The sequence below is a fragment of the Coenobita brevimanus genome, chromosome 27 (genome assembly GCF_032717465.1).
Source record: "Coenobita brevimanus isolate Jiangsu-jjx chromosome 27, ASM3271746v2, whole genome shotgun sequence".
NCBI lineage: Eukaryota > Metazoa > Arthropoda > Malacostraca > Decapoda > Coenobitidae > Coenobita > Coenobita brevimanus.
This window is the reverse complement of record NC_136980.1, coordinates 4,357,574-4,373,404: the sequence shown is the minus strand read 5'-3', so window position 1 is coordinate 4,373,404 and position 15,831 is coordinate 4,357,574. Positions and strand designations below refer to the sequence as shown.

The window sequence follows — 15,831 nt, the reverse complement described above, 5'->3', positions numbered from 1 at the left end:
TGCCATAAACTGTTGACGATGAGGCAGTACAAAGTCCCCTCTGCCACTTAAAATACAGCCCCTAATACCAGATCAAATACTGTACTTACATCCTTCTCCCTTCTGACAGTCTCCCTGAACGAGCGCTTGAAAAGCTTGCCAGTCAAGCCACGTCCATATTGCCGCCGATCTGAGTTGTCAAAACATGAGTCTAGAATGCGGCTCCAAATGCGTGAGCGGCCAATATGAGCAGAGGAGCGTCCACTGGCATCCACCGCATCACTGACCTGCACCGCCGGCCGCTGCCACTCCTGCACGCTGGGGTGATACCGACCACCACCAACCTGACAAATAAGAAGGTATCACCCATGTACTGACCAGTCATAAACTGTCCCAGGCTTTTTTTTTTTTTTTTTTTTTTGCATAGCTTTGTAACAGAATAAGACACTGCTACAGCTCTACATCCTTTCTATAGCATTTCTTGACTACTACATATTCTAGTGTTCATCTACTGTTGCAACCCATCATTCAACACAGAGCGATGGCAATTGCTGTACAAGCAAAGTTGAAGTGAAAAGAGCACTGTATAAAGCACTTGAATATACTATTACTCACATATTATGTTACCACTGATCTGGATAATGTTATCACCCACTTGAGTCCAGTGTCACATTCTGTACCGCTCCCAAACTCAAGTACTATTTCATCTTCAACATCCACACTTAAATCTCCAATATCCCCTCCATCTCCATGTACCCCTTTGTACCCCAAATCATGTGTACCCATATGTTCATTTAAGTCACCACCAGTATCACAATCTCTCCAACACACTTTCCTCCAACAGGCATTATGTCATTACAAAAAATAAATAAATAAATAAAAAAAATAACTAACATCACATTATCTGGTTTAACCTGTGGGGCATATGCAAATTTCAATTCTACAACCAACTATAAGTTCAGAACCAGTACTGTCATTAATCCTAGTCACATTAATCACAATTTTAATCCACTCTTCAGCCAACAAGACTCTAACTCCCCTAAACCCATCTGCCCTACCTATCCATTATCACTTGCTGGTTATCTATTTTTCTAATCATTATACATCCTAGCTGATCCTCCTCTCCAGTGCATCCCCACTCGCACAGGTGAAGAATGCTGTGAAGCGACTGAAAAATGGGAAAGCTGCTGGGGTTGATGAGGTGTTTGCAGAGATGATTAAGTGTAGTGGAGAGACCGGAATGAAGTGCTTGTTGGAGATATGCAAGAACGCATGGATGAGTGAAACTGTGCCAGCAGAGTGGAAAAAGGCTGTGATTTAACCTATCTATCTATCTATAGCCTGACGCCTTAATCCCGCAAAGGGTGGCCTCCATGTAGCTCTGTCACCCACCTTTTGACTACCCTCCCCCCAACTCACTCCCCCCTCCCTCATATACCTCTCAACTCCATCCCTCCACCTCATCCTCGGTCTACCCCTCCCTCTCCCTCCCTCCACCTCACCCACATACACCCTCTTATTCAGTCTTTCATTCTCCATTCTCTCCACATGTCCAAACCACCTCAGTGTATTTCTCCTAATCTTCTCAAACCACATCCACATCCACCCCACAACGTTCCTCCACTTCTTCATTCGTCAACCTGTCCCTCCATGTCACTCCACATGCTCCTCTCAAGGATTTATATCCAAGGGGTGGCGGGGATTTAATGCTCACATAATGCCACTCAGGGAGGAGTGAGGCTGGTCATTCTCATCTTAAATTTCAAGACCATCTTGCCTAACCTGGGCTCCTATGCACCTCATGGGACAACACTGGATGAGATGATGAATGAATAAATGAATAAACCCTACTGACTTCCAACAGTACTGCTTTGGACCCCCACCCATCCCACGTGAAGACGGGCAACCAATGGAGTTGGGCCGATAAGCAATTTTGCTGATTACTGATTAACCGGTAGTCAATAATCGGCATATTACCGAGAAATTTTAAATGGGATTAATCTCCAAGAAATTACTCGTAGCACAAAGTTAAAGACATCACCCTGATGTTATATTCAACTCTGTTTACTGCCCAATTGCCATTTCCTGTATGGAGGGCATACAGTTTTGGTCATTAGCCACTCTTCAGTTGTCTAGTTTTGCTTTGTGCAACATCTCGTTCTGTGCATCCTGGTTGTAATTTGTTAGAATTTGCCACTTCTTGTTCTTGTGGTGATCCTAGATGCTACTAGAAATGGTACTGTACAGAAAATGTATTGATCCTTATGAAGAACCATAACAAGATGAAAAGCTTGGTTCTTTTATTGTCAGTATTTGTCTATCTGTTCCGTAACATGGGAAATAGTAAAAAATAAACAGAAGGACCACATACAACTAATACAGATAATGTATCATAACTAACATATATTTGTCTAGGAACCTGCTTGAAATAAATGCTTTGGAGAGGGTATCAGAGTTGTGGTAACATCACCATGCTCGCATACTGACACTAATACAAGACTTGCAGCTCTCCTTCGTCTTCACTCAACAACACAGTATCATCTGCAAACAACAGTACAGGGAGTTTCCAAACACTACCCTCTCTCACTAGGGCCACTCCAACATCCACTACCCTACCTTGTACCTCTTTTATTACCCCATCCATGTACAGATTGAACAACCATGGAGACATGACACATCCTTGTTTCAACCCAACCTTCAAAGAGAAAAATTCACTCAGTTCACCATCCACATGCACTAGAGCCTTAGCACCACCATACATACTCTTCACAGCATTCAACAACTTCCCATCTACTCCATATATTCTTAATACTTTCCACAATCCTTGTCTATCCACGCTGTCATATGCTTTCTCCAAATCCATGAAAGCCGTATACAACTTCTTTCCCTTCTCTAGAAACTTTTCCACTAAAGATCTAAGAATGAATATCTGATCTACACAACCTCTTCCCTTCCTAAAGCCTCCCTGGTCTTCTCCAACTAATTCCTCTGTTCTTTCTCTAACTCTGTCAATAAGTATCCTACCATACACTTTTCCTATTATGCTAAGAAGACAGATGCCCCTATGATTACCACACACTTCTTTTTCCCCTTTTCCTTTGTACAAGGGAATAATTATACCTGACTTCCAATCTTCCGGGACTCTACCTTCCTCCCAGGCCAATCTGCACATTTTCCACATCCATTCTACTACTATCTCTTCCCCATACTTCAGCATTTCACCACACACTCCATCAATTCCTGGGGCTTTCCCCAATTTAACTTTCTTCATTGCTTCCACAACTTCTATCCAACTGATTTCTTCCTGTCTTCTCACCTCCCTCCTCCTCCCAGCCATTCCCTAGCCACTTATACTCGTATTACTTCCATCCTCTATGTTCAACAATTCCTTAAAGTGTTAATATATGATAATGTTACATCATACATGTAATTATAATGCAATGTAATATCCTGTAATATCATAACCATCTGTTTATCAGTGTCATGAAACATGAGTGTAGTGAATCACATAATAAATCAGAAAAGTATCAGAGTATTGGCATATTTTTACCTTGCCAATACTGATACCAATACTGCAAAAAAAAAGGCCGATATTGCTGATACTGATACCGATACCGATACTATTGGCACATCCCTAAAAATAATTTCATCCATACTAAATGCTCTCAACTCTCCAACTCGAATTCTTCCCGCTCCTTCTGGCACCTTGCCAAAAATCTTTCTAACAACTTTACCTCATCATCCTTCCCTCCTCTTTTCTACTCTGATGGTTCTGTAGCTATTTCTTCTACTGATAAAGCAGATCTCTTCGCACAGACTTTCTCCTCCAATTCCACCTTACACAATTCCGGTGCTGTTCCTCCATCACTTCTCTCCTCTGACTTCCTCATGGCTGACATTAAAATTTCTTCAGTTGATGTATTTTCTGCCATCACTGGCCTCAGTACTAACAAGGCATATGGGCCTGATGGGGTCCCTCCTGTTGTTCTCAAGAACTGTGCTTCTGTGCTTACACCCTGCCTAGGCAAACTCTTTCGCCTTTGTCTGTCAACTTGTACCTTTCCTTCTTGCTGGAAGTTTGCTCTCATTCAGCCAGTCCCAAAGAAGGGTGACCACTCCCAACCCTCCAACTATCGTCCAATTGCTTTAACGTCCTGTATTTCAAAAGTTTTCGAGTCAATTCTTAATAGAAAAATTTTAAGGCATCTTTCCTATCACAACCTTCTTTCCGATCGTCAGTATGGGTTCCGTCAGGGACGCTCCACTGGCGATCTTCTCACCTACCTTTCAGACTCCTGGTCATCCTCCTTTCGGGACTTTGGCGAAAGCTTTGCCATTGCACTTGACATCTCAAAGGCTTTCGATCGAGTCTGGCATAAATCTTTAATTTCCAAACTGCCCTCCTACGGTTTCTATCCTTCTATCTGTGCCGTCATCGCTAGCTTCCTTTCTGGTCGTTCTATAGCCGCTGTTGTAGACGGCCATCGTTCTTCTCCTAGATCTATCAACAGTGGTGTTGCTCAGGGCTCTGTCCTATCACCAACTCTCTTCCTTTTATTCATCAATGATCTTCTAAGCTGTGCATCTAACCCTATCCACTCATACGCTGATAACTCCACCCTTCACCTTTCCATTCGGTTCCCACAACACCCATCTCAACAGTTACTTCAAGAAACAAGGGATGAGGCTATGACACACCTAATGTCTGACTTGGCTCGTATCTCTGACTGGGGTAAAAATAATATGGTTGTCTTTAATGCATCTAAGACTCAGTTCTTACACCTATCAACCCAACAAAATCTTCCACAGGTATACCCATTAATGTTTTATAATATTCAGCTTAATCCTGCATCATCCTTGAACATGCTTGGGGTTTCATTTACTCGGGACTTATCTTGGAAAGGTCATATTACATCTCTTGTAAAATCTGCTTTCAAGAGATTGGGTGTGCTAAGCCGACTCCGCTCTTTCTTTACCCCTGCACAATTGTTGACTCTATACAGGGGTTTTATCCGCCCCTGTGTGGAGTACAACTCTCATGTGTGGGGAGGCTCCCCACATACAGCTCTTCTCAATAGGGTGGAGTCAAAGGCTTTTCGTCTCATTAACTATCCTCCTCTTACTGACTCCCTTCAACCTCTGTCTCTTCACCGCACTGTTGCATCTTTATCTCTTTTCTATCGCTACTTTAATGGTCACTGCTCCTCTGAACTGTCTGCTTGCATTCCTCCACCTCTACGACGGGCACGTAGCACCTGTCTGGCAGCAAACTCTCATCCCTTTTCTGTCCAACTCTCTAATGCAAGAGTTAACCATTACTCCCAGTCTTTCATTTATGCAACAGGTCAGCTCTGGAACTGTCTCCCTTTATCTGTATTTCCTGCTGCCTATGATCTCCAGTCTTTCAAACGCAGTGTGTCCAGGCATCTCAAAATGATCGGATCTTGAATTTGGCTCTCTATTGTATTTTGTTTTTCTCTTGGAGGGAACTGTTACTGAGGGCTCATGGCCTTTGGTTCCTTCTTCCTCGCATAAAAAAATAAAAAATAAATAAAAAAATAAAAGCAACGTATGATTTTATTTGATTTTATTACATGGAGATAGACAACTTACATCTTTACTGGTGTCATAACTAGTGGTGCCAGTCCCTGTCTCTGGGCTGGATGTCACTTTGCTGTCGAAGAATACCTGCAGAAAAATAAATAAAAAACTTGGCATCTAAAGAAATCACTGACAGTATTATATAACCTCTAAACAACATTCACTGACAACTAAGCCTACAACCTAATTACCTGCCCAACAAAATACTGGAGGGAAAAAAAAAAAAAAAAAAAATCATGAAGTAGTCAAAGTCCACACAGAGACTACTACTCATACACATCTCCTATACACAACTCATCCTCTTGGGGGCTATGCCTCCTCCCTTTTCTCTGCATCTCACCATGTGGAAGGACTTGGTTCTAACCATGGTGAGGCACTGTCTGCCACAGGAAGGTGGCTGCTTGGGTGTGGTTGATGAGTCTGCTTGACCAGACGGACCAGGGAAAAGTAATTAACCATTGTGCACATCATGACTTTTTCTTGTCATCTCCTGACACTTTTATTCAGCTTAGGATAGACTTTTCAACTATAAAGATATAATCATCATCATCATTATCATCTAATCCTGTGTTGCCCCACAGGGAGTGTAGGAGCCCCGGTCTAGAACAAGTTGGTCCTGACATTTAAGATGAGAGTGACCAGCCTTGCTCATCCCTGAGTGGCATTACATGAGCCATAAACCCCAACCATCCCTTGGATTTAAACCTGCACAGGCTCAATCTGAATGGCAAGCCTTTATTACCCACTAAACCACCAGGTGAGGAAAGGTATTTTGACATGGTTTGGGCATGTGGAGAGGATGGGGGATGATAACTGGGTGCAGAATGTGAAAAGTATTAACGCTGGGGGTAGGACTGCAAAAGCCAGACCGAAAAAGACCTGGAACGAGGTCATTGAGTGTGACCTCAGGGATGAGAGTCTGAGTAGGGAAGCTGCCAAAGACTGAGCAGCATGGAGAGCCGCCATTTGGTTACCATGGCTGATGTATGCAAGCATGTTGGAGCCTTGAAAAACAAAACAAATGATCCATCAACAAGTGTACTTATGTTTATGCTTAAACCACTGATAATACTAGCATGTGTAAGCATTTTCATTTACTGCCTTCAATAAATGGTGAATGTTAATGCTAAACTATGATTCCAACCTTCAATTGCTATGGACACAATCAGGTATTGTACTTGACAGCTAATTTCTGTCACCCCACACTCCCCCAGCCAAAATATACCCTTGCTGTCCAATGTTATAATCTTTATGAACTCTTTCATTGCTGCAAATACACTAGAATATTTAATTTCGGCCAGCTCCATATGATTCTGTTCAAGAGAGAAATAATTAGGAACTACCCCAAAAGGTACCATACGTACTGATCAAGCTGCTGTTATTGTGACCCCAAGCTCATAAGGACATAAATCCATTGGACTGCAGGAAACCAACAACTTCAGCTGTACACTACCAGAGATCTTTTGTTGAAGTTAAGAGGTTAGGTTGAAAGATCATCTGTGATATGAAAGTGAGGTGCATATGGTAAGTTTGTTGTGGTGTGAGGGGGTGTATTTACAATAAGACATAAAAAAATTTTTGTAAGCAGTGTTTTGTTTTGGTGGTGGCTAAATCACAGTCTAGTGAGGTGAATTCATGTCTTTCTGGGAGGAGTAATTTATGGGGAATGAATGTCTAGTGGAAGATCACAAAGGATGCTGTTTGGCTGTAGGTTTTATATGGCTATGGTGGCTATGCATTTGTGTATATGTTTGTGAAGTGCAGTATTTAGGGAGGCAGGGGAATATTAATGAGACATACTAATCAGTGCCGAGTTGTCCGTTTTGTTTCTTTGTGAGTGGTGGAGGAGGGGGGGGGGAGTGATGCAACACAAAGCTAATGAAGGGCTAAACAACACAACCCCTCAGCAAGACACATACCTCATCTGAGAGAGACTCCATTGCGTAGTGGTCAGCGGGAGGTGTGGGCCTGAGCGCAGTGGTGGTGGTGGTGGTGGTGGTTGTGGTGGTGGTAGTGGTAGGGGAGACATCAGGCTCATCGAACACATTGTCTGCCGCTGACATGGAAGCCGGGGCATAACTGCGGCTCTTTGACCGCCCTCCTGCTGTCCCAGAGATCTGGCTCTTAGCTCGTCTTTTAGCCACAGTCTGCCGTTAGGAGGAAAATAGGTTCAGTTAGAATACACGCAATGATGCAGATAAAATCATGTTAATAATCATGCAGCAATTTTAAGCTTTGTCCTTATACTGGAGAGTTATAAACATACATCGTCAGAACTGGTTTGAGGGAGATCATAGGACAGGTTATGTTTGGTACGATGGGGAACAAATGTTATGTTAGGTCTGGTTTGAGACCAACAGCCTTAACTACATTCCCACCACTTTAACTTGACCTAAAACTACCACCTCTCCATTTTAAATGGTGAACTGTTATACGACATTAAAAATGGAATATGTTGCTATTCACAAACAGATGCTAGGGAAACCATGTACAGTACAGTATTATCTTACTCTGCCACAGAGGTACAAGAAATAGGCTTCAAAAAGATGATAGTACCTGCCACCTATGGTGAACAAAGAACAGAATTCAGAAAACAGGTTGGACTTGAACAGAACTCAGTGGGGGACTGTAAAAAAAAAAAAAAAAAAAAGATAATCATTACAATATTAATAATAAACTGATAAACAAAATATGAGGAGATTTAAAAGCTGTTATAATGGTACAGCTCCAGAAGTCCTTACAGTAGTATCCATTATTATCTATCCTGTAAAGGTTTCATGTCTAATGGTTGAAAATCATCCATACATATAATTCATCCAGGTGGCTTCTAAAAAAAAAATGATAATATAGTCACTCCCACCTACATATACAACTGGGGACAAAAGTTCATCTGATATTTCACATCTACTACCCATACTCTCTTTCCTCTGCTGGCTACCATTTATAAGCTGATGGAGGCTTGGTATTTCTCTCTGCCCATAGATAATACTCTTTGACACAATGCATCTTGGAGTAAAAGAGAAAGACATACCCAATATGTGATGCAGTACCAGTGGAATAGGAGGTGAACTGTCCCTGGCTATACATCAATAATAACCATTTTCACTTACAGTCATGAGCTAAAGATTGACATTCCTCTGCTGTTGTTGCATCCTGTTTTCCTGATTTTCTCATTCCTCCCTAAATGACAGCCAGTATCCTTCCTTTGCATACTTTTTGCTGTGTGCTTCATATTGTTATTAAGTAAAAACAGTTCATTTAACACCTTCTACTGTAACAGCTGGAAGAGAAGTGTCAAGACTTTTACTCATGGCTGTACCAAAACAAAACTACCAATCAAGCACAAATGCCAAATCATTCACTTGTGTACTGACCGCAACGACGAAGGAGAGTCCATCCCAGGTCATCTTTGCAACAGAGTCCTTGCCTCGGTGGGGTGGCTGTGGCCATGTGTCCCCATCCACACCATCACTTGACACCCACCCCGACACATCCTGAAGCTGTAGGAGAGTGATGTGTGTCAGTAGGTTGTGGCGGGTTAAAGACTGAGCATGTAGGACAATTACGTGAAGCTGATTCTTATACCTATGAGGTGCAGTCAGGATTCTGGGAGCTTGAATGGTAAGTGAATGAGGAGGTAGCAAACTTCACTGGACATGTTAATTTGTTTTTGCTCTTTTTTTCTCTTTTCTTGCTTTCTGGATGCTGCCTCACTTCATCTTTTGGTGGGAAAAAGAGGTCTGGATAATAATGCCACAAGGGTTTGGGATTAATTCCATCTTGTGCGGTGTTTGTGATAAATGGGTGCACAAGAGATGTAGTGGTATCAGAGGTAGACTGCGAGATAATGCTGATTTTATGTGTACGGCGTGTCGGGGAGAGCAGGTGGAGATTCTCAGGTGTGAAAGGATTGAACTTGCTGGTGAATCTCTTGAGTGTGTGGAAGAGTTTTGTTATTTGGGAGACATGTTGTGTGCTGGAGGTGGGGCTGGAGCTAGCTCTGTGGCTAGGGTGAGAAGTGGTTGGAAGAAGTTCAGGGAGCTGTTGCCTCTCCTGACATTGAGAGGACTCTCCCTATGTGTTAAGGGGTCTTTGTATGCAGCATGTGTTAGGAATGTAATGCTGTATGGTAGCGAGACCTGGACAGTAAAGGAGGAGGATATTCGTCAGCTCAGACGTACAGAAAAGACAATGATTAGGTGGAAGTGTAGTGCGTCCCTGCGTGCAAGGGTTGGGGGGGCTGGATTTACAATGGAAGAGTTGAGAGGTAGGATGGGACTGGAGTGTATTGGTATTGTGATGAGGAGAGGTAGATTGAGATGGTTTGGACATGTGGAGAGGATAGTGGATGATAACTGGGTGCAGCAAGTGAGAAACATTAATATTACGGGTGGGGTTGCAAGGGGTAGACCAAGAAAGACCAGAGACGAGGTCAGTAGGTGTGACCTCAGGGTTAAGGAACTGAACAGGGAGGCTGCCAGAGATCGAGCTGCATGAAGAGCTGCCATTAGGTGACCAAGGCTGACAATTACAAGCAAGTGGGAGCCTTCAAAAACAAAATGAATGAAACTGTTGCACACTAACCTCTGATAAGGCATGGAAGTCACTGGTGAAAGACTGTGTGTGGTGGGTAGTGGTGGCGGCGGGGAGGTCCTTGAGCTGCCCATACTTGCGAGAGGCCAGCCGCTTGCGCTTGCTTTGCCACCGCTGTCGCTGGTCCTCCTCTGATATTTCGCACAAGCCAAAGAACTCATGCGTCTCTTTCTTCACATACCTGTTGGGAAGGATGTGACTCTGGTCACAAATACTAAACAAACTTAAACTAACTTTAACTAAGCTCCATTTGGAAAACTGGGAAACGAAATCCACCTTTGTATTGGGATGTATCATCATCATCATCATCATCATATCAATTCATCGTGATCATCATCATTCCAACCTCTTTTCCCATCCAGAGATGGTCATCCATTGCGAAGGTTCAGACTGGAGGAGGATGCACGAGTTCAATGGTGATAGTAACAGACGAATCCCATTTTATCCCCCTTCAAGGGGTTCAGGCCTAAGTCTAGGCTACTGGAGTCCAGTACATTAAGGGTAGATGCCCAGCCTACTCCCCTTGATGGCATATATATATATATATATATATATATATATATATAATCTCCATCATCCAATCCTACAGTGCCCAATGAGGAGCGTAGAAGTCCAGGGCTAGGCAGTTGGTCCTGACATTTAAGATATATATATATATATCCCTGCTTGTCGTACAAGGCGACTAAAAGGGTTGGCGGAGAGTTAGTGCCTCTCCCCGGAAAACGACTAACTAAAAAGACAAACAAGAAGCCTCAGACAAAGACTGACCAAAAGATGACGACCCAGGACCGGACAAAGGACATGGTAATTGCAACATGGAATGTAAGACATGCGAATGATGAGGTGAAAGAGAGAGAGATTGTCCAGGTATGTGAAAGATGATGTATGTGGAGTAACTGAAACTAAATGGTGAGGTGAGAGTGTGAGAGAATGGGAGTATGGATGGGGTATATGTGCAGAAGTAGGTGAGAATGAGAGGGCAAAAGAAGGAATATGTATAGTTGTGAGTAAAAGATGGAAAGAGAACATAAGAGAGTATGGATCAGTTGGGTCAAGGATTGTATGGGTAAGACTGAAAGCTGGAATACAAATGTGGGCGATTGTGTGCGTGTGTGTATATATATATATATATATATATATATATATATATATTATGTATATATACTGTATATATATATATATATATATATATATATATATATATATATATATATATACTGTATATATATATATATATATATATATATATATATATATATATATATATATATATATATATATATATATATATATATGGAGGAGTGTTAGTGCCAACTTTAACATATAGATGAAAGACTATGATGTGGCATAGAAATGAAAAATTAGGAGTAAGAACAATGGAGATGGGACTGCTGAGGAATGTATGTGGAATGCAGAGAGTGGATGGAATATGGAACAATGTGATTCCTGAAAGATGTGGAGTGAGGAAGTCTGTGGATACCAGAAGCAAAGAAAGAGTACTGAGATGGTATGGTCATGTGGAGACAACGGATGACAATAGAGTGGTGAAAAAGGTATATCTGTGCGAATCTGAAGTAGGGAGGAGTCAAGGTTGGCCAAGAAGAAGGTGGAGGGATATGGTGGATGAGTGTGTGAAGAAGAGAGGTATGGAAGTTGGTGAGGCTAAGGGACTGACAAGAGATCGAGCTGGCTTGATGAACTGTGTGTGGAGAAGTGCATGACCAGAGATTTGGCACCCCTTTTTAGAGTGACAGCATTCAGATTGGTTCTTTCTGATAGGTATATGTGAAGCTACACAATGTGGTAAAATCTTTTTTTGGCCTATCAGATGGAGCCAGGATTTCAAGGGCTTGAATGATAAGTGAATGGAAGCATGGCCCATTGTACTGGGCAAACATTGGTTGTCTGGACACTGTTACTCATCACCCTGCCCTAGGGTGGGAGAGGAGGTCCGGATGATGATGATGATAACATCTTTAGAAAACCCTCGACATAATGAACTAATTGGTACCAGCCCCTTGACGTTAAAGCCGGACACCACACTGTTTGGTAAATTACCAGGTATCCAGGCTTTTACTGAATGAAGAGTGTTACATATAGTGCATCGTTTGGCTGTAAGCTCATACACAAACAATACAGGTAGGTCTCAATGGCTCCTTTTCTCAATAAATGCACTATTTACTAAGTAATGTGTTTATTCTTACCTTTCAGGAAGAAACTGCACTGCAAATAAAGACTCCAAGTAGGCCTTGAATAACTCTATGTTCGTTTGTCATTCGGTATTTACGAGGAAAATGTGGATAAAGAAAATTCACACTATACAGTAACTGTTACATTACAGTAAATACTTCATATTAGAGAATAGCAAAGCAAACAGTACAGAACAGCTGCACGTACATTAAACATAAAATACTGCATTCCACAACTTGCATAGATAGTCCAACTACTGTACCACAATACTACACTGCCCTCATATCGGCAACCTTTCACAGCATCGACCTCTCTACAAGTATGTAATCAATCAGGCTCCTTTCAACATGATCCCTGTTCCCTCTATACCATGTATATTTCTGTGCATCTTTGTTTGAAATACGAGTTACACATGCACAACTTCCTTTCCTGCCATATCCTTCAGTCACTTCCCATTATCATTCTCTCCTGGTACTCCATTACAACCCATTATGTTATCCCCATGACCCCCGTGCCTACTTTTCCATTCATATTGCCCATTAGGATCACTTTATAGCTCCTGGGGATTTCTCCCACTGCTTCATCCAGCTCATCCCAAAACCTGTCTTTCTCTCTCTCACTCCTGCCATCAGACAGTGCATACGCTATGATCACAGCCACTTTCACCTTCTCAATCTTGAACTTGACATACATACATCTCAAGCTGGCACACCTGTAATCTCTCATTTCACTCTGCCACACCTCATTCATCAACAAAACAACTCCTTCCTTGCATCTTCCTTACCCATTCATACCCAATCTTACACATTTCGCACCCTCCCACTCCTCCGCTTCACACCCTTTCATCCTTGTTTCACACAAATGCCCTCGCAGCATATTAACCACTTCCATTTTCTTGCTCTCCTCATTCACTCCTCTCACATTCCACATGGACATGCGAATCTGCCCATTTCGTTGGGACCCTGGGTAGGTATTGGGCCCTCTGAGGTACCCCGAAATATCTCCCATGACTGATTTTAGATAGGGGAATCTAGGGGACACTTAACCCTGCCAAAACCCCCAGTTACATGGTTACCATAAGACATCCCTACACTGAGTGAATGGATGATGGGCACCCCCATCCACTGCTGACAGAAAAGATAAATTATTATTTTTTTCATTTAAAAGTGCCGATTTGGTAAATGACCACCACTTTGGTATTTCTTCACACCGCTTCGCAACAGTAGCAGTTGTCAGGTGTGATGGTGTACTCTCAAAGCACTGTTTGCTACCACAGCTGCCTGGTGTTTTTCTCTTGAAACAGTGATGAATCTTTTATCTCGTGTGATTCTACTTGTGCTTTTGCACAGTGGAACAAAGCACCAATGGTGGTTATTTGCTAACTTGGCCATGACGAAGCAAAGCTTGGCTAATCAGCATAACTACAAGCACACAGCTGGCAATCACAGTTGTGTTTTATCCCCAGGCTTGGTGGCCAATGATGTCACAGTCACTCCAGGCTTGTGCTGCCATCAACTTCTTTATGTGCAACTTTGAAGGCTTATATCTCCAAATTTTTACTCTGATTTGTCTAATTAACTGTATCATAGGATAATTCAGCACATTTATCACCCAAATAAATTGCTTACCTTAAAAAAAAAAAAAAAAAAAAAAAAAAAGTCCATTATGCGTGAAACTAGCGAGTGCACTCTACAGTGTTCTACTTGGTACAGTACTGAAGTTGAGATGTGTGGGTATACTCACGCTTTGACCTGCTCCTTGCGTGTCATGGTGGTGGATGGGCCACGGGGCTTGGCAGTGGTGGATGCCTGGGTGGGGGCAACAACGGGGGCAGGTGATGACACCACACACTGGCTGTGTGGGACGGGGGCCTGGGCGTACGGATGCTGTGGATGGCCAGGGTGGGGGTGGGACTGAGGTTGGGCATGTTGACGGGTGACAGGGGCCAAGGAGGGACCCAAGGTGGATGCGGGGGCACTGGCTGTTCGCTGACCCTCTGTGCGAGAACCACCCACTATCCTCCTGCAGGGACAAAATAAACTTGTTTAATATGGTACCGGTACCTGTTTGAGAGAACTAATAATGCGGTACTACTGATAACCATTGCTTAAATTATATACAGGTTACAGTACAACTTGAAAGAAAGAAAGAAAAAAAAAACTAGTTCAAACTGCATTTATGTTACAGTACAGTACTTGAAAGTAATGTACCCTAAATACCATACATAAAACAGATTCAAATATAAAATACATAGAATGATAGCGTGGACAGCAGGTAATGGTACATACAGTATGCTGTGTAGAGTGCGTAGAGTATGTAATTTCAGTACAGTACGACAAACTGATACCGATACCAAACCTCTAATACACTTAGTCACTTAATTCCCTGCAATAATGATGAGGCTCCACAACCAATGTTCCCTGTTTGATACCCAAATTCCAAAAACTTAAAGCTACCAAAGGTACGGTAATAAATATGGCTAAAACTATGAAGGCTTATTAAAACAAGTCAAATAGAATTTATTTTAAACAAAAAGGAAAAACTGGAGGTGGACGGTTTGCAAAATTGTCCTTTCAAATGGAAGATGCAGTGTATTTGAACGGGAAACAATGCACATGGCTTGAGTCTTTAGCTGAGTGTCTTGGAACTGTATAAAATAACGAAAAAAAAAAAGAGGATCAAAATCTCATAATTCTGTTTTTGGCTGAAAGGATCATTTTACTTTTTTTCTTTAGTCTGTTATATCTTGCAGTGCAGTTAATTCACAGCTGCCATTTCTACGGGGAATAATTAACATAGAATTCCATTTGTTAATTAACATGAATGCCGTAGCCTCTGATTTTGTCACTGGAATACTTCTCATATTTATTGGTAAGTCATATCATATTCAAGGCTTTTCCTTTACTGGTGCTTAATATCAGGTTCACAGAAATGAAAGGTTCTCATGTTACATTTAATTCACCATCTTTTGGTGTCAAGTAAATAAAAATAACATCTCTAACAAATAAACACGTTCTATTTAAATCACGTCAGTAGCTCATCACTTTTTCCAGGTAGGACCCCCCCTGTAGCTGTCACATTTCTTCTCATATCTCCCTTATTTACTCACTCCGGGTCCTCTTCCTCCATGTCCCTAAAGCCTCGGGTATTGTTACGTCGTCCAGCAGCTCAGTCACGGAAACAGGAGAGAGGAAACTGCGCCATATTCGCAAATAACTGGGTCTGATGATTTACTCGACCGTGATCACAACAAATCATACGGCCATGTTGCCAAGTGTTAGCAGTACCACCACTCTCCATAACATTACACCAAAGTTTTCTTAGTGTAATTCATTACTTTTATAATACACCACAAAATTAGTTTTCTCTATTGGGTAAATAAAATATGAGCAGCATATTCCGATAGTAGATTACAGTTCACGGGCATTGCATAACGCTTTGGCACCCATGCCTTTGTTATCACCGGGT

General features: G+C 42.1%; 1 protein-coding gene across 1 annotated transcript in view; it reads right to left on the bottom strand.

The window, feature by feature from the left end:
* Nucleotides 1-15,612, bottom strand: part of rho-5 (rhomboid-5) — a 38,146-nt gene extending 22,534 nt beyond the window's left edge. Inside the window, exons 1-7 of the mRNA XM_080268279.1 lie at nucleotides 15,473-15,612; nucleotides 14,107-14,385; nucleotides 10,165-10,354; nucleotides 8,955-9,080; nucleotides 7,500-7,727; nucleotides 5,593-5,667; nucleotides 90-323 (exon numbers count right to left, since the gene is read on the bottom strand). Of these exons, the coding sequence (XP_080124405.1) occupies nucleotides 90-323; nucleotides 5,593-5,667; nucleotides 7,500-7,727; nucleotides 8,955-9,080; nucleotides 10,165-10,354; nucleotides 14,107-14,385; nucleotides 15,473-15,492 (1,152 nt within the window). The 5' untranslated portion in view covers nucleotides 15,493-15,612. The remainder of the gene's footprint in view (nucleotides 1-89; nucleotides 324-5,592; nucleotides 5,668-7,499; nucleotides 7,728-8,954; nucleotides 9,081-10,164; nucleotides 10,355-14,106; nucleotides 14,386-15,472) is intronic.
* Nucleotides 15,613-15,831: the final 219 nt, after the last annotated feature.